The sequence below is a fragment of the Alligator mississippiensis genome, chromosome 4 (assembly GCF_030867095.1).
Source record: "Alligator mississippiensis isolate rAllMis1 chromosome 4, rAllMis1, whole genome shotgun sequence".
Lineage (NCBI taxonomy): Eukaryota > Metazoa > Chordata > Crocodylia > Alligatoridae > Alligator > Alligator mississippiensis.
The window spans coordinates 113123495-113141884 of NC_081827.1; the positions used below are offsets into that span (position 1 = coordinate 113123495).

The 18390-nt window shown below is 44.4% G+C and overlaps 1 protein-coding gene across 1 annotated transcript in view; it reads left to right on the forward strand.

The window, feature by feature from the left end:
- The window catches only part of PKP2 (plakophilin 2), an 80139-nt gene that overhangs the window by 13667 nt on the left and 48082 nt on the right, over window positions 1-18390 (forward strand). The window contains exon 4 of the mRNA XM_006268639.4: window positions 5470-5617. Within this exon, the coding sequence (XP_006268701.3) occupies window positions 5470-5617 (148 nt within the window). The remainder of the gene's footprint in view (window positions 1-5469; window positions 5618-18390) is intronic.

The window sequence follows — 18390 nt, forward strand, 5'->3', positions numbered from 1 at the left end:
ACACTAAAGATGTGTAGGGCTCCTGGCATACTGCTGCTCTTGGATGTTACAAAGCTGTTTAGGAAGCAACTTTCTCTTTGAGTCAAATGTTGATTTATACTGAGGCGACCACAAAAGGATCAGACAAAAATTGTCTTACAGCTCCTGTGTATTTTGGTAATTAAGGTAAGCTGGCTAGCTGTCTCTTAGAATGACCTGGAAGTTAATTTACCTATTTGCTAATCAGTAACATAGGTTAGGGACAGACATTACACATAAACTGGTTTAAATGATCAGAAACTAGTTTAAACCTATAACAGAACAGATGTTCAGTGCACATAAACCAGTTTCAAAATGGCTGAAACTAGTTTAAAATAAACCTGTTGAATGTAGTACCAGACTTAACTGATTTGGGTCATACCGATTTATGCAATGTCTGTCCCAGACCCCTTCCTGGTTTAAGTTTAAACCAGCGTCCCCCAGCATCCCAGATGCTTTGCAGCCCTGGGCTGGGCTGTCTACTCCAGAGAGAGCTGGGCTGGGCTGACCTGGACCAGGCTGGGCTATCTGCTCCCTAGCCAGAGCTCTGGTGGAAATTGCAGGCACAGCAGGGTCTGTTTGGATCCCTCTGCCCCGCCTTCCACCCCCCCACTGCCACTTGCTGCTCAAGCAGGGATCACCCCGCTCCCTCCCTCCCATTTCCCACTGCACGAACCCTAACTGACATGTGGTACGCTAGCTAATGCTGAAAGGTGTCTGTGTGTGTGTGTCTCCGATTTCACTGGGACAGGACAAAGGCAGGCAGGAATGACTGCTTAGGGCTTTTTGGAGCAAATCAACAGGTCAGCTGGTAACGTCCCTCCATTCCTTCCCTGGAAAAAGCTGTTTAAGAAGAGCTTGAACTAATGAGAGAGGCTTTTGTTTTCTTGATAGGCTGATAAACACTGTGTTATCAGCTCCCTGCTGGCTCCCTCGCCTGTCAGGTTTACTGCAGACAGTATGAAGAAGCAGGGAGAGGGAGATTGGAAAGCTCAGTATCATCAACAGATACATGTACAACACACAAGCAGTCCTCCCTCCCCCTCTCCCTTTGTATTAGAGTGCTAGCCAGGGGCTGGGGGCTGGCAACATTCCTGCCCCTTGAGCAGTGAGTGGCGAAAAACCTAGAACAGTGCAGGCCAGGGTAGGGGTTTAAACCGCTCCCTAATCAGAGCATCCTGCCATGTCCTGGCCATAACCCCCCCCAACTCAGCACTGTGGAAGGGAAGGGAGGGCTGCTCTAGCACCCCTTGGCTTCTTGTCTGAACCACTGCAGGCACGTTCCTGCATTTCCTCAGTCCAGAGAAAATGTTTGTACACTTGCAAACTGGTTCAATGTAGGCAGGCTAGACTAACCTACACAGATTGAATCAATTCAGGCTCAGGTTTTTTGAATGTCAGCCTCTAGCCCTTGTATTTGATCATTTGTAAAAGTACAACTAAATCAGGGCAACAAATTTAGATTTTTTGAAACTGTGTTTTGAATTTTTAAATATGCCTTGCAGGGGATCACTGACAGATTTGTTTGCTCAGTAAGAAAAAATGCAAGTGAATTACAAATCCGACTATACTGAGACCCATTAAAACTGGCCTTATTTGCTATCTGAACTCAAATGATGAATAGTGCTAGCACTGCAGGACATAGTAAGGGTGCACAAGAGACACTTATTGTTTTTAATTTTGAACCTGTGCAGATTTTTATTTCGCTGTTCCCTCTGACCTTCTCAGGCAGTTTCCCTTAATTCCAGCTTTTATTTGTGCCCTGTCTTTTACAGAGTTGCCCTGCTGTTATTGAGAGCATGTGTTTGTCCTACTGAGCATTCCTTATCCTCTACATTTTAAATATATCTACTCAAAATATTAAGTCAGAGATGAAAAAAGAAAGAAAACTGCATGATTAAAAAAAGAAAACATAATAGGAGTTAGAATCTACAAGATATAAAAGTATAATTTCACTTGTGATGCAAATGTCGGAATTGATCTCTGTTCTTGCACCTAAAGTACTCATGCGTTAAGCCCTAAATCAACCACCAGCACTCACAGATGTTAACTTAGGCTTTTTAGGGCAGCACAAAAGCCAAGTAAACAGATGTCTGTGCCCCTCATCACACTACAGATGCCCAAAATTGTGGCTGCAACAGTAGATAACATAAATGTGTGCCACTTTGTGATGGACAGCTGTTTGCTTTATGGTGGGAGAGTGTTGGGCTTCCCAGGGCATGTGTCTGCCAGCAGGGAGCCTAAAGTTCCTCTGTTTGCAGCTGTCCTGCAGGATTGGGTCCCTGAAGCTCCAGGAGTGGCAGGGACCCAACTCTGTGGAACAACAAGTAATGTCTTTGTCGCCTGATGAAGCAGATCAGCTGTGTGTCTGGTCACATCCCTGCACAGATTATCTGCTTTATTTGGCGATGTCTGTTTATAGCTTTCCACTCAAAGCTGCTAAAGAAAATTCCAACTAAATTTAATTTCATTAGCGTTTTCCAATTCAGCAAACTAGAAATGTTTCTGGGAAAAATGTTTTAATATCAATTTTTTTTTGACAGAACATTGCCTGTCTCACGCACTCTTCTTCTCTGCAGTCCAACTGGTAGAGTGAGGGTAAACCTAGTCTTCTAGGATATGTAGCTGCAGTTCATTGTGCAGACTGAAACTTGGGCTTGGCTACCTGCTGGGGCAGCTGGAAAGCATCACTTTGAAAACATTTGTATTTCCAAATCTAAATATTGCATTCTTTCACTTTCTCAAAAACATCAATTTTCTGGCCTTTTGCCCCATTTAGGATTTTAAATAATACTACAATTTCAAAAACTTAAAAAAAAATTGGAACTGAAATTCCTTTTCCTGGCCAGCTGTCTGTAAATGAGAAATATTTTTGGAGGGTAATGAGGGACTTTTTAAAAAATCTGTTCTAAGTTTATGCTTAATGTGCATGCATAATGCATACATATTTTATTAGTATAGATCCCTTGTAGGTAATTTTTATAAAAAAAATAATGAACCTGATGACTTCTCCTTCCATCTTTTGTTTTAGTTGTCTGATGTAATTGTCATTCAGGCAAAGATGCTAAGAGGTAGCAGGAAAATGGACACTTAGGCTGTGTACAGATATTTGGGGAGGTTAGGGGGAGGCTGGATTGAGTTAAAAATAGCCACCCAATCAAACATAAATCAGGATGGAGGGTACTAGTGGGGGTGGGGGGGATCAGGGAGTCTGTAGGGTTATTGGGGTCAGGCAGGATCCACAGGGAAGATGGGGGGGGTAGGGGGGAGTGAGCTTTGGTGGGACAAGCGGAGAAAAAATGTTCTTTCAGAAAAAAATGTTCTCCACCCTCCTGCCCCTCACCAGGGACTAATTTTTATCCCCCCTGAACCCAGACAAATAACCTATTCCGCATCCCACCCCCCCCAACCAACCTAGCCCCCATCCCTTCCCCCACTGCAACTTACTTCCTTAGCTCCCAGCATTAGGTGAATGCTGATAAAACCGGTATTAACTGTGGCTTGTGGAATGGGGGGGATTGCTGGGCTGGTAGGGGGGAGGGTTGTACATCTGGGGGTGAGGCAAGGAGCTAGGGGGCTAAAAATAGCCTGGTGTCAGGGGAACAGGTAGGAAAAGCACAGTTCTGGGGCTGGGGCCAGGAGCTGGGCTTTTCCAGCCTTGGGGCTGCACTGGGAACTGTACAGAGGTTCAGGACAATTAGATCAGTTTAAAAAAGGCCAACCAAATCTAAGTTAGACTACCTCAGAGGCAGGGATAATTTAGATTGGGTCAGCCATTTTTAGACCAATCTAATCTTCCTGAATCATTTCCGCAGCTTGCACTTAAATCAACCTACTAGAGATCCAAGTGTAAGGTTCACACCTGGGCAAACTAATTTAGATCAGGCGACCAATTTTAATGCAATATAACCTCCCCAAAGGTCTGTGTGCAGTCCCAGTTTCTGAATGACACTGTGAAAATATTTACACATTCAGTTTAGTAAATGGCATTGTCATTTTTTGTTGGTTGTTTGTTTTGTTCTACCTTAAGCAGGCATTTTCCATCTGCTTGGAACTAGAGTATTTTGTATACACCCAAGAAAAAAAGGTCAATGCTTCAAGCACTCCATGAATACAGCAGAAAAAAATGGATAGAACACTAAAACAGCTACAGTGACTATATATTATATAAATGGTACTGGTGAGAAAAGTAAACATTGAAATACCTGATGGTCACTAAGAGCCCCTATAATTTTAACTCATTGTCCTTCATTAGGGCCTACACTTTCATGTACTGTTCATCCCCTACAGGAGCTGAATGCTTTGCCTTTTTGAACTTCTACTTTTGTTTGTAATTCCAGTAGTGTTTATTTTGTACTGAATCTCCTCGGCTAGGGACAGATATTGCACATACCCCAGTTTAAGTAATTGCACATACACCAGTTTAAGTGATCAGAAACTGGTTTAAACCTGTAACAGGACAGATGTTCAGTGCACATAAACCAGTTTGAAAATGGCTGAAACTGGTTTGGGATAAACCCAGTTGAATGTAGTATCAGACTTAACTGATCTGGGTCAAACCAGTTTATGCAATGTCTGGCCCAGACCCCCTGCTAATTTAACTTAAACCAGACTCCCCCAGCATCCCAGCATGCTCTTTGATCTAGGCATGGCTGTCTGCTCCACAGCAGAGCTGGCCCCTCCCCTCTGCTCCTTGGCTGCAACTCCAGCAGGGACTTGCAGGCACAGCAACGTCTGCCTGCTTTCCCCCTCCCCTCCCCACTTCCTGATAAGCAGGGATCCCCTGTCCCCTCTGCCTTGTACAGAAATTCAGCATTAGCTAACAGACACATGCTGTGGCAAATAGCAGTGTTGGCTTAGGACTTTTTGGAGCTAATCAAAGCTCAGCTGGTAATGTCCCTTCGTTCCTTCTTTGTTTAAAAAGAGTTTGAACTAATGAGAGAAGCTGTTTCTTTTCTGCTGAGGTGATAAGTGCTCATAACTGAGCTGATAAATGCTCTGTTATCATTCAAGGGGGGGCACCCTTCCCTAATCCTGCCAGGGCCTGGCCACACCCCCCTCAGTTCAGCCCTGGGGAAGGAAAGGAGGGCTGCTCTAGTGCCCCCTGGGTTCTAGCCGGGGCCACTGCAGGCATGTTACAAAGTGATTCAGCCTAACCAGGTTAGACTTACCTACAAAGATTGAATCAATTCAGGCCTGGGTTTTTTGAATGTTTATTCCTAGCCCTCATTTCAGAACTACACTTGTCATGTGTTCGTTTTTTTCCCCAAAGTATTTTGCATGCCACTGTGAATATCATGATCTTCTGTTACTGGAAAAGACAATCAAGTTTTAAGTAAACTTAAAGAGTTTTGAAAGAAATGAATAGCCTGGTTTAAAAAAAACACCTATCACCTGCATTCAGATGCTCTGCCATGTTGGTTCACTACATCTTCCATGGCTATATTGTAGGAGTCCAGAAAGGGAGATGACCATGGAACATGCATTCAACATATTGGATAACGAAAATACGTCATCGCCATCATCACTGTCCAGGATCCTTGCTGCAGTTATCTTTATACAGCATGAGTGTTTTCAGAAAGCAGAAGCCAGACGAAGAGTGAGTAATTACCCCCCTACCAATTCCATGTCTGTAGAGCAAGGAACATTGCCTATGATGTGCTGTACTGCTATGGAAAAGAGGATTGTCATTTAAGAGACCTCATAAGAAATGTATTAGGCCAAACACTCTGCTGGTATAATTTTCTGTAGTCCCATTAAGTCAATAGAATGGTACCAGTTTACACAAGCAGAAAACTTTTAGCCATCTCTTTTGGGTTCCCAGAAGGGTAATTTGAGAAGCAGCGTGCTTGTGACTATGTTAGAAATCATAGGAAATTAAGTAATTGCAAGCTTATTGTGAGCGGGCTGTAGTCTTCTGCTTCAGCATCTCATTGGGTTATTCTGACCTCCGGCTGTACCTCCCATTCGTCTGCCATGCCTTGATGAAACATGAGTGTTTGGGAGGACTGATATTCTTGACTAGGCAATCAGCTTGACCCGTGGCAGTTCCTCCGTAGGGCTCTACCTTCCCTACACTCTCTCCATTTCCTCTTGGGCTGATGGTCAGTATTCTCCATGGATGGCGATTAGAGACTATTCTTTGCCTCTCTCCCCCTAGTCTTCAACTCACAGCATCCATTTCTACTCCTCCATGGCTAGGGACAGACATTACACATAAACTAGTTTAAGTGATCGTAAACTGGTTTAAACCTGTAACAGAACAGATGTTCAGTGCACATAAACCAGTTTGAAAATGGCTGAAACTGGTTTGAGATAAACCTGGTTGAATGTAGTATCAAACTTAACTGATTTGGCTCAAACCGGTTTATGCAATGTCTGTCCCAGTTCTCTTGCTGATTTTAAGATAAACCAGACACCCTCAACATCCTGGCATGCTCTCTGGGCTGGGCGGGGCTCTCTTTTTCACAAAAGAGCTGGCCCTTCTCCTCTGCTCCCTGGCCAGAGCTCTGGCAGAGACTTGCAGACACAGAGCGTCTGCCTGGTTTCTTGCTGCTGAGCAGGGATTATTCCCTCCTCTTCTCTGATTTACACAGGCATCTCATTAGCTAGCATACCACATGCTGGCTTTGGTTTGTGCTCTGGGAGACAACAGGCAGACAGGCTTTTTGGAGCTAATCAACAGGTAGCTTAATGTCCTTCTGTGAAAGAGCTGTTTAAGAAGAGCTCCATTAGTTTATGGAGAGAGGCTTTGTTTTCTTACTGGGTTGATAAACACTCCCTGCTGGGCTGCTTAGGAGGTGGGGGGAATAATCAGAGCATCCTGCCAAGGCCTGGCCATGCCCCCTCAGCTCCGCCCTGTGGAAGTGATGGAGGGCTGCTGTAGCACCCCCCCTGGCTTCTAGCCTGAGGCATTGAGGCATGTGCCTGCATTTCTGGGATGTCTACCCGGTTACAAGACTGATGTAACCTAGCCAGGTTAGACTAACCTGCAAAGATTGAATCAATTCAGGCTCAGGCTCTTTAATATCTGTCCCTAGCCCATCAGTTCAGCAGATATATAAACATTCCCATCAAATCAAAACAAAATTATCTTTGGGAACTCATTCAGCTTTCTTCCCCTTTCTCCCCTGGCCTTTTGACTGTGGCTTCTTAACATGTGAGAAGCTGGACCCTGTTCTTATGAGAACAGGGTCCAGCTTCTTTCTTAACTCTAACTAAAATCTTTGGGGAAGGGTTTTTTTTCACCTTCTTCTTTCCCCCAGCATAATTCTCTGCCATGGATGCACCAAATCAAAGAACTGGTCACTTAGCCGTGGGCCTTGATCCCCTCTTTTCCTTTACAAACCAAAACTTACAAATGAATCTCTCAGACTTCCTTTCCCTCCACTCAGGCACCCTCTGCTCTAGACTTCCCCTGCCTCCCACCCCCCCAGTCAATGTTTACTTAGCTTTTGAGGAGAGTTCATTGTTCCTTGCTCAGGCTGGTCCTGGTCCTGGCAGTTCCAGAGGGTCTGTGTGCAGCTTCTCCTCTGAGGTCTTCCCATCCGGCAGGCTCCACTGGTCTTTTCCAGTGCTGGGGACACTGAACGCAGAGTTCTCTCGGCAACTTCCTTTTAAATTGCCCGCTCCTCACTGCCGGTTCCCAGCAGCATGTGTCCTCATGTTCCCGGGATTGCTGGCAGCTGTGTTTTTTTTCCCATGCTCCATAGCCACGCTGTGCATCCAGACCCAAACTGGTGAGTTCCCAGCCAGCATGGCTGGTTTCACAGGAGTGTAGCAGGGGCTGGGCCTCTGTCCCTGCCACCCTCATCTAGTCCATAGCCCTTCTGTGAGACAGGATTAAGTATAACTACTAGACCATCCCTGACATGTTTGTCTAACCTATTCTTAAAAAACTCCAGTGACAAGGATTCTTTAAGCTCCCTCTGCAGCCTGTGCCAGTGCTTTAACCTTCTTTATCATTAGAAAGCTTTTCCAAGTATCCAACCTAAATATCCCTTGCTGCAAATTAAGCCAACTATTTCTTCTTCTGCCTTCACTGAGAAGCACCGTGCTTGTGACTGTGTAAGAAATCATAGGAAAATAAGTAATCGCAAGCTTATTGTGAGCAGGCTGTATTCTTCTGCTTCTCTGAGCATTGAGTATAATCAATCATTATATTCCTTATAACACTCTGGGCATGTACAGATGTTCCCACGTGCTACAAACCTTGCCAGAAGCATGATGTAATTAAGTTGGGGTGTGAAGGGACTAGCAGGTCTGGGGTTGTGGTAGGATCAGGGGTTGTCCATCTGGGGTGGGGGGCGCATGGCGTGCTGTGGAGTTGGAGGGCTAACTGTATCTTAGTCAGGGTTGCGGAGGGAGAGCAGTAAAAGTACAGCCTTGGAGCTGGGGTGAGCAGTTGGCCTTCATAGATTCATAGATGTTAGGGTCGGAAGGGACCTCAATAGATCATCGAGTTCGACCCCCTGCATAAGCAGGAAAGAGTGCTGGGTCTAGATGACCCCAGCTAGATGCTCATCTAACCTCCTCTTGAAGACCCCCAGGGTAGGGGAGAGCACCACCTCCCTTGGGAGCCCGTTCCAGACCCTGGCCACTCGAACTGTGAAGAAGTTCTTCCTAATGTCCAATCTAAATCTGCTCTCTGCTAGCTTGTGGCCATTATTTCTTGTAACCCCCGGGGGCACCTTGGTGAATAAATCCTCACCAATTCCCTTCTGTGCCCCCGTGATGAACTTATAGGCAGCCACAAGGTCGCCTCTCAACCTTCTCTTGCGGAGGCTGAAAAGATCCAGTTTCTCTAGTCTCTCCTCGTAGGGCTTGGTCTGCAGGCCCTTAACCATACGAGTGGCCCTTCTCTGGACCCTCTCCAGATTATCTGAATCCCTCTTGAATTGCGGCGCGCAGAATTGCACGCAGTACTCCAACTGCGGTCTGACCAGCGCCCGATAGAGGGGAAGTATCACCTCCTTGGACCTATTTGTCATGCATCTGCTGATGCACGATAAAGTGCCATTGGCTTTTTTGATGGCTTCGTCACACTGCCGACTCATGTTCATCTTGGAGTCCACTAAGACTCCAAGATCCCTTTCCACTTCCATGCCACCCAGCAGGTCATTCCCTAGGCTGTAGGTGTGCTGGACATTTTTCCTCCCTAGGTGCAGCACTTTGCATTTCTCCTTGTTGAACTGCATTCTGTTGTTTTCTGCCCATTTGTGCAACCTGTCCAGGTCTGCTTGCAGCTGTTCCCTGCCCTCCGGCGTGTCCACATCTCCCCATAGCTTTGTGTCATCTGCAAACTTGGACAGAGTACACTTCACTCCCTCGTCCAAGTCACTGATGAAGACATTAAAGAGTATCGGTCCAAGGACCGAGCCCTGCAGGACCCCACTGCCCACAATCTTCCAGGTTGAAACTGACCCATCCACCACGACTCTCTGGGTGCGACCCTCTAGCCAATTCGCCACCCACCGGACTATGTAGTCATCCAGGTCACAGCCTCTTAACTTGTTCATCAGTATGGGGTGGGATACCGTATCGAAGGCCTTCCTGAAGTCTAAGTATATGACATCCACCCCTCCTGCTGTGTCCAGGCGTTTCGTAACCTGGTCATAAAAAGAAACTAGATTGGTTAGGCACGATCTGCCTGCCACGAACCCGTGCTGATTTCCCCTCAGCATAATTTGTCCTGCCGGGCTCTCACAAATGTGAGCCTTGATAATTTTTTCAAAGACTTTGCCAAGGATGGAGGTGAGACTGACAGGTCTATAGTTTTCCGGGTCCTCCTTCCTCCCCTTTTTGAAAATGGGGACCACGTTGGCCCTTTTCCAGTCCTCCGGGACTTGGCCCGTGCGCCACGAGCTTTCAAATATTCCCGCCAGTGGCTCTGCAATGATGTTGGCCAGTGCCTTCAGCACCCTTGGATGGAGCTCTTCCGGGCCTGCCGACTTAAAGGCATCCAGTTCTTCCAAATGACTCTGCACCATTTCAGGGTCTACGCATGGAAGTCTGGCGCCTTGCTGCTGCCTCTCTACAACCCCAGTGAGAGACTTGTCGTGCCCCTCACTTAGGAACACTGAGGCAAAGAACTCGTTGAGGAGTTCAGCCTTGTCCCCCCTGTCTATCACCAATTGTTTCTGCCCATTTAGCAGGGGTCCTATTCCTCCCTGGGCCTTCCTTTTACTCCCTATATATCTAAAAAACAATTTCTTGTTGTCTTTTACTTGGGTTGCCATCCTCAGCTCCATGGTAGCTTTGGCCCATCTAACTGCCTCCCTACGAGCACGAGCAGAGGAGGTATATTCATCTTTGGTGATCTCTCCCTGTTTCCACTTTTTATGTGCTCCCCTTTTGTCCCTTAGGCTGCCCTGGATTTCTCTGGTCAGCCAGGGAAGCCTCCTGGCCCCTTTCCCTCTTTTGCCTCGCTCAGGGATCATCTTGCTTTGTGCCCGAAGGATCGTTTCCTTAAGGCACAGCCACCCTTCTTGGGCTTCCATTTCTTCAAATCTCCTACTCTGCAGTGCATCCTTGACTAATCGCCTGAGTTCATTGAAATCAGCTTTCCTAAAGTCTAGCACTTTCACCCTACTAGTTACCTTACCCACTCGCCGTCTTATGATGAATTCTATTATTAGGTGATCACTGTCCCCCAGATGGCTACCGATCTGGAGGTCCGCTACCATGTCATCTCCCGTTGCCAATACCAGATCCAGTATGGCATTCCCCCTAGTGGGACCGTGTACCTCCTGTGTCAGGTGGAGGTCCTGTATACAGGTTAGAAACCTGCGTGAGCGATGGGACTTTGCTGTCTGTGACTCCCAGCAGATGTCCAGGTAGTTTAGGTCCCCCATGACTACCGCCTCTTTAGCTTTTATGGTCTCCGAGAGTTGCCTCAGGAGTCCCGAATCTCTTTCTTCCCCTTGATGTGGGGGTCTGTAGCAGACCCCTACCACCAAATCCCTTTCTCCTTGCCCCCCATGTAGCCTAACCCACAATCCTTCTACTTCCTCATCCTTGGATTCCGTCTTGATGAGGGTTGATGTATATTGCTCATTGACATAGAGCGCAACCCCTCCCCCTTTCTTCCCCACCCTGTCCTTTCTGTACAATCTATAGCCCTCAATATGTACCGCCCAGTCATGGGATGAATCCCACCAGGTTTCCGTTAGCCCCACTAAGTCATAGGTGTTTAGTGCAAGCATGAGCGCTAGTTCATCCTGCTTGTTTCCCATGCTCCTAGCATTAGTATATAGGCACTTGAGCCCTGCGACTGGTGCCTTTGCTGCCCCCCGGCTCCGAGTCCCAAGGGGCTCTTTGATTCTTACCTTCTCGTTTCTTACCTGTGTCGTAGTGCTGGCCTCCCCATGGCTTTCAGGTTCCCAATGCTTTCAGGCTGGGCTGTCCTTGTGGGTGCCACATGGTTTGGTGGTCCACAGCTTCCCCCGCTCTCATCTTCCCCTCCCCCCGACGAGCCTAGTTTAAAGCCCACCGGAGGAGATCCGCCAACCTAGAAGAAAACACTAGGGCTGCACTCCAAACTTATATATACGTTCAGCTAAATTGGGCTCAGGTTATCCTGATCTACTTAGTGCACCTTCTCAGGTGAATTAATTTAGATCAGGCCAGCCATTTTTTTGCTCAGTCTAAAATTCTCAAACAGATGTACAGTTCAGCACTTAGATCAACCTAGCTAGGTTGATCTAAGTGTAATGTTTACAGATAATAGATGTTAAGTATGTAAGAGAGGGTATCATGTTTTGTCTTGCCCTTCTCTTTTCTATACCAAGTAAACCCAACTTTCAACTTTTTCTCTGAAGTCTTACTTTCTAAATCTCTTATAATTTCTGTTGCATATCATCTGAACTATTTCCAATTTGCTTACTTTTGTACTTTAAATGTTTGATGCCCAGGACAGAACACAGTGCTGTACCTGAAGCTCTACTATATCCAAGTACTGTGGAATAATGAATTCCTCTGCCTTTCAGATGATCATTCTGTTAATACATCTTCGGAATGAGATTTGCCTTTATGGTTGGGGACTTTTTCCCCTTCTTTTTTTGCAGCTATACCTTACTGTTGAAGGATATTCCGATTTTAGTCCACAGTAATCCCCAACTCCTTTTCTGTGCTACTGCTGCCTAGCAAGTTGTTCCCCTTGTATTAGTACATGTTTAAAATAAAGATGAGATAGACCTGCTCTGCAAAATTAAGAGCTGGTCTTGCATATGTTTTAGAGTAAAAACATGTCTGAATCTGCATAGTGACAGAACCAACACCTAGATTTACATCCATATACTGAGTGAAATCGTAGGACTGTAGATTATTACCATACTACATATGCTAAAATGTCAAGATCATGGAACAGCCCAGATTTAGGAACATTCGTTTTTTGTTCCTAACAGAATACAAGCATGAAAGAAAGAAGTAAAAAATAGTAAAGCCCTTCAGTTTCTTAAATGACCATATTTTTTCAACTCCTTTTTGAGACCTGCAAGCTAGAAGTTGTAGTTAGCTTTGTTACCAGACAATTATGTTCCTTTTATAGGAGTATTGTCTAGACCGTAGTCCTTGTGCTTAGTCCTTATTTGGTCTGTGTAATAGTACTTAATCACTCCTGCTAGACTTATAACCTTTGGAATATTAAATATGAGGTAAGGGATACAGATTTCTTTATTTTAAAAAGCTCTATTTAGTCCATTTTCTGTAAAGGAGTTAGAAACCTGTGTTTTAAAATAGCTAGCATAAGCATATACCAGCAGAATCTCTGTTAAATATGAAGTCAGTGGTGTTGCACTGTAAAAATTCTGCTCCCTGTTCCCCTAACAAATTCTTCTGACTTAGGTTTATCAGGAACACCCTGTCCCACAGTCTAAAGGAGATAGACAGACAGAGAGGCAGGCAGGCATATGACGCCTCCTTAGCAATGTTTCATAACATTAGGAATCTAAGGACCAAGTGTTCTACATGATCAGTTTTCATAATACAGCAAACTCCAAATCTTGTATACATAGCTGATACATTCATAATTCACTTAACTGCATAATACATTTGTCCATGTGGGAACCATCCTTTGTTTACTAAAATGCCAACCTATGAAGCAATTGCTTGGCTCATTGTCAGCTACAGAGTACAACTCAGATGTATAACCTAACCTAGCAGTGACATTTGGGGAAGTTAAACATCATGTTCTGTGATTTTTATCTGCTTTCTGTCAGACCACACATCATCTTTTGTGGTCTTTATCTGCTTCCTATCAGACCAAAGTCTGTACTGTAAAAAACACAAGCATAACTATCATTCTTATTTTCAGTCTTGACAAAGTTTGGACCAAATAGACATGAATAATAAACTGCCCTCAGAGTTTAAGACAGGCAAAATGGTGTTTAAAAAGCATTGCTGTGGCACCTGCTTCCTGTGCTGTACATTTATGGATAAACAAAGGAGTTCAAACTTCAGGGCTGGAAGCTAGATAGTAGGTTCCTTTTCTGTTCTACTGACACACTCCTCTTGGTGGTTCAAGGACTCATTGGCTCTCTTGAAGTCTTATGGTTTCCTTGTTTTAACCCTCCAGTCTGTGATCTGTTCGCTTGCTGAGAGTGTGGCTATCTTTTGCTTGGCTCTGCATACCAATCCCATAATTTAAATAGGCCAATAGCTTTCATGGACTCTGACAAGCCCATGGTTTCTAAATAGGGTCAGTTAGTTTTCGCAAGCTCTAGAGTTCACTTAAAATGAAAATTACAGTGAAAAAGCCTGTAAAATGTTTAAAGTAAAAAAATAAAACTAAGCAAGCAATATCAAAAAGATACTTCAAGTTGAGAGCAGTCTGAAAATAGGTCAAGCTGCCTTCTGAGTGTTTTGATCCACTTATCTTGAGATGGATATTTCTGCAGTTCACTCTGTTAGAATTGAGATGGGTGTTGAAAGCATAGTGCGTCAGGTCAGTGCTGTATTAACAGGAAACTGCCTTTTATGCATTTGAATTAAAGCAAAGACAGGCATGCAGAGTACTTTGCCAGGGCATGAAAATAACACAAAGCTTTGTTTCATTTCATTTCTTCCTCTTCTCAGCACCTGCTGGTTAGATTAAGCTCTCTCTTTATTGTCAGGTTCCATACTACTGAAAACAGATATATCACATTTCTGAGTCCTGTATTTGCTGTCCATGCTACACAAGGATGAGGTTGTCCAGAATAGCCTGTTGCATTATGGGATATTGGATTAAGCCATTCCTAATGGTGTATAACTAATTCTGCATGAGAAGCTTGTTTTTGAAGAGGCCAAAGATTATTTACATCACATCTTCACACAAATGGGATATCAAGATTTACCTAAACATGTTCAGCCTGGAAGAGATTTTTGTTTCATTACTGGTGTTGTGATATAAGAAGCTCTGAATGCATTTGAGGTCAGATCTTCTCAACCTAATCTTGAAAACAAAAATTTAAAAGGGCTTTCCTCCAAATGTGTAGGAGTGATTTAGAAATTGATTATGCATTGATTTAATTTGTAATAAACTGCCTTTTGAGGTGCACTTTGGTACTGCATTTATTAAATTTCTATATGGTACACTTCAGCTAAGAAATACCTAATAAATATGTTGCATTGTCATATTTATTGTTTCTTCATCCAATCCAGCAGAAGGCAATGAGGGAAGGTACAGGATTTCTAAAATGGTGAAAAATCTTCTACTCAGTAATTCAAAGTAATTTACAACACGCCTGTAGGCACACAATTATTGTTGTAGCCATCTTACAAGCAAGGAAGCTAAAGCACTGAGTGATTAAATATTTCACTGGACATTACATAAGAACATAACTATTGCCCTGCTAGGTCAGACAAATGATGCATCTAGCCCAGTATCCTGTCTCTGACAAGAGCTGTAGTAGATGACTTAAAGAGAGAGCATATGAATAGGGTATATCTAAAGTAATCCAGCCCCTGTAATACCTTTCCTGATATCCACCATTATTGATTTTGGAATGGCAGCAGATGCATTCCTGACTGTTCTACTTAACTGCTGTTAATGGACCTATCCTCCCTGAATTTGCCTAGCCCGTTTTTTAACTTAGTTATACTATCTGCCGCTGCAACATCCTGTGGCAATGATCTCTACTAGTTAACTGCACACTGCATATAAAAAAAAATACTTTGTCTTGTTTGCTTTAAACCTTTTTTTTCTGCTAATTTCAGTGGATGCCCCATAGTTCTAGTATTCTGGGATTTGTTGAATAATAGTTTCCTATTTACTTTGTCCATATCCTTTGTGGTTTGTTTGGTTTTTTTAGACCTCCATTATATCCTCCTCAGCCTTCTCCTTTCCAACAGAAGAGTCCTAGCCATTTTAGCCTTTCTGGTATGGCAGTTTCTCCGTACCCCAGGTCATCTTTGTTGACCTTCTTTGTACCTTTTCTAATTCTACTATTCCTTTTTTGAGATGCAAGATCAGAAGTACACACAGTATTCACAGTATGTTGATGTTTTCTGTTTTGTTTTCATTACCATCCTTCATGATGCCCAGCATTTTATTGGCCTTTTTATTGCTGCTTCATATTAAGCCAGTATTTTTAGAACTATTTACAATGGCTCCAAAGTCACTTATCTGAGCTGTAACAGCTAGTTCAGAACCCAGCATTGAGTACATGTAGTTGAGGTTATTTTTTATTTGCACTCATTGACATTGACATTCATCTGTCACATTTTGCCCATTTGCATAGTTTGAGAGAGCTTTCTACTGCTCTTTACCATCACCTTAGGCTTTGACTACCTGTAACAATTTAGTACAGACTGCAAATGATGAGATTTCACTGTGCATTCCCTTTCCCAGGCAATGGATGAAAATGTTAAAACCAGGCCCAACATAGAGCCCTGTGGGTTCCCACTACAGGCAGTCCTCGACTTATGATGGTTCTAGTAACGGCGAACCACAGTTACGATGTTTGTAAATTGACACCTGGGTTTCGAAGTTCCGACCTGGGTTTCAATTTTACAATGCTGAATGCTGGATACAGGTCTGTTGGTGGAAGGGGAAGGAAAGGGCCATGGGGGGGCAGACCAGGGCCCCTACGGGGGGCTGGAACAGGGGGCTGGGGCAAATGCTGCCCAGCTGGGGCTGCTCCAGGCTCTGGGAGTGGGGACTGTAGGTGGCAGGAGAAGCCACAGCTTGTTCAGCTGCTCCCCCAGCTGCTCCCACTGGGGCGAGGCAGGCAGTGCCAGGGCTGCGCTGGATGATCACAGGAGAAGCCGCAGCTCATCCGGCTTTTCCCCCGGCTGTGCGCACTGGGGTGAGGCAGGTAGTGCCGGGGCTGGGCTGGGTAGCCACAAGAGAAGATGCAGCCTGTCCAGCGGCTCCTGCTCTTGTCCAGTAGGGCATGGCAGGGAGGGAGGAACGTATGACCCCAGATCTGGTCTGGTTCAGGAGGGGTGGGCTGCACTCGGGGTGATCCGGGGGCATACCCCCCCCGCCCCCTTGCCCTTCTGGACATATGGTTGTGCTCCTGTGAGTTTAGGCATCATTCAGGAAAAGGCTAGGAGTCTTTATAATAATCTAAAGCAACGACAAGGGGAGAGTTCTAATGCTAAGCCTTTTACTGCAAGTAGGGGGTGGTTTATGCATTTTAAAGCCAGGGCCAATTTGCATAACATCAGGGTCTCAAGTGAAGCTGCCAGTGCTGATGAAGAGGCAGCTCATGCTTTTCCTGAGACGTTGGCTGAAATCATTGAAGAGAGTGGCTATTGTGCTTAGCAAGTTTTTAATGTTGACAAAACTGGACTCTTTCAGAAAAAATGCCGTCAAGAACCTACATTGCCAAAGAAGAGAAATCTATGCCGGGGCACAAAGCTGCTAAAGATAGGTTCACTCTTTTGCTTGGTGCCAAAGCTGCACATGACCTTAAACTTAGTTTTATACCATTTGGAAACCCCCAGAGCTTTCAAGGGACATTCCAAGGATTTTCTCCCAGTGATATGGAAGTCCAATCCAAAGGCATGGGTCAGTAAGAATATTTTTGAGGATTGGTTTAATCATCATTTTGTGCCAAGTGTCAGTGATTATTGCAGCAAAAACAATCTTGCATTTAAAGCGTTGTTAATCCTCAACAATGCTCCTTGTCATCCAACCATCCTTGATGACATGCATCCTGACATCAAAGTGGTGTTTCTGCCCCATAACACCACCTCATTGTTGCCGCCCATGAACCAGCGGGTAATTGCATCCTTCAGGGCCTGCTATCTTAGGTGCACAGTTGCCCAGGCCATCAGAGCAATTGAGAAGGAAGGTGGACCAACTCTGAACAAATTCTAGAAAGGCTTTAACATTTACCATGCAGTTAAGAGCACTGGTGAGGCATGGAATGAAGTCAAACAATCAAATTTGAATGGTGTTTGGAGAAAATTGTGTCCTAAGTTTGTGTCGGATTTCCAAGGCTTTACAGACACTGTTGAAGAGGTGACTAAAAATGTTGTTGAAATGGGCAAATAACTCAACTTAGACGTTGTACCAGAAGATGTTGATGAGTTGCTGGCATCACATTTTGAAGAATTAACCAATGAGGACCTCATTGAATTGGAACAGCAAAAAGTGGCAGAGGAAGAAGATGCACCCACTGTTGAAGAGACTCCTCCTTATAAAGTCTTGACAACAAAAGTGTTGGCTGAGGCATTTCAACATTTGGAAGCTGCTTTGTCCCTGTTTGAGGAACATGACCCTAACATTGAACGCAGTGCATCAGGGTAGGGGCATATGCAGCATGTACAGCTGCTACAGAGAAACTGACAAGCAAAAGAAGAGAACATCTGTCCAAACTTCCTTGGGCACTTTCTTTAAGAAAGTAGACAAGACTCCAGGAAAACCTGCAGCCAAGACTCCGGAGAAGACTCCAGCCAAGAACCCTTCAAAAAGTCCAGCAAAGTCACCTCAAAGAAGTCCTTACAAATAAATATGATTGCTGTTTACACTATAAATACATAAATAAATACATATAGACAAGTAATATAGCTACATTTATTTATTTTATATAATTAATTGAGTACTGTATAAAATTCTGGGTTATTTGGGGTGCAAATAGGGTATCAGGCCTTGGTTCAGGAACCAATCCCCCATTTATAACATTGTTTCCTATTGGAAAATTGGTTCCGAGTTACAACGTTTTGACTTAAGACATGGTTTTCAGGAACCAATTGTTGTAAGTCTGAGGACTGTCTGTATTGACCTTCCTCAATCCAGAAAAGTGACCATCTAGTTCTCCCTTTTGCTTCCTATTTTTAAACCAGCTTTCAGTCCATGAAAGAACCTTCTTGCAATGCAGTAACAGCTCACTGCTTTTTTTTTTTTTTTTTTTTTAAGACCCTTTGGTGAAGGACTTTGCCAAA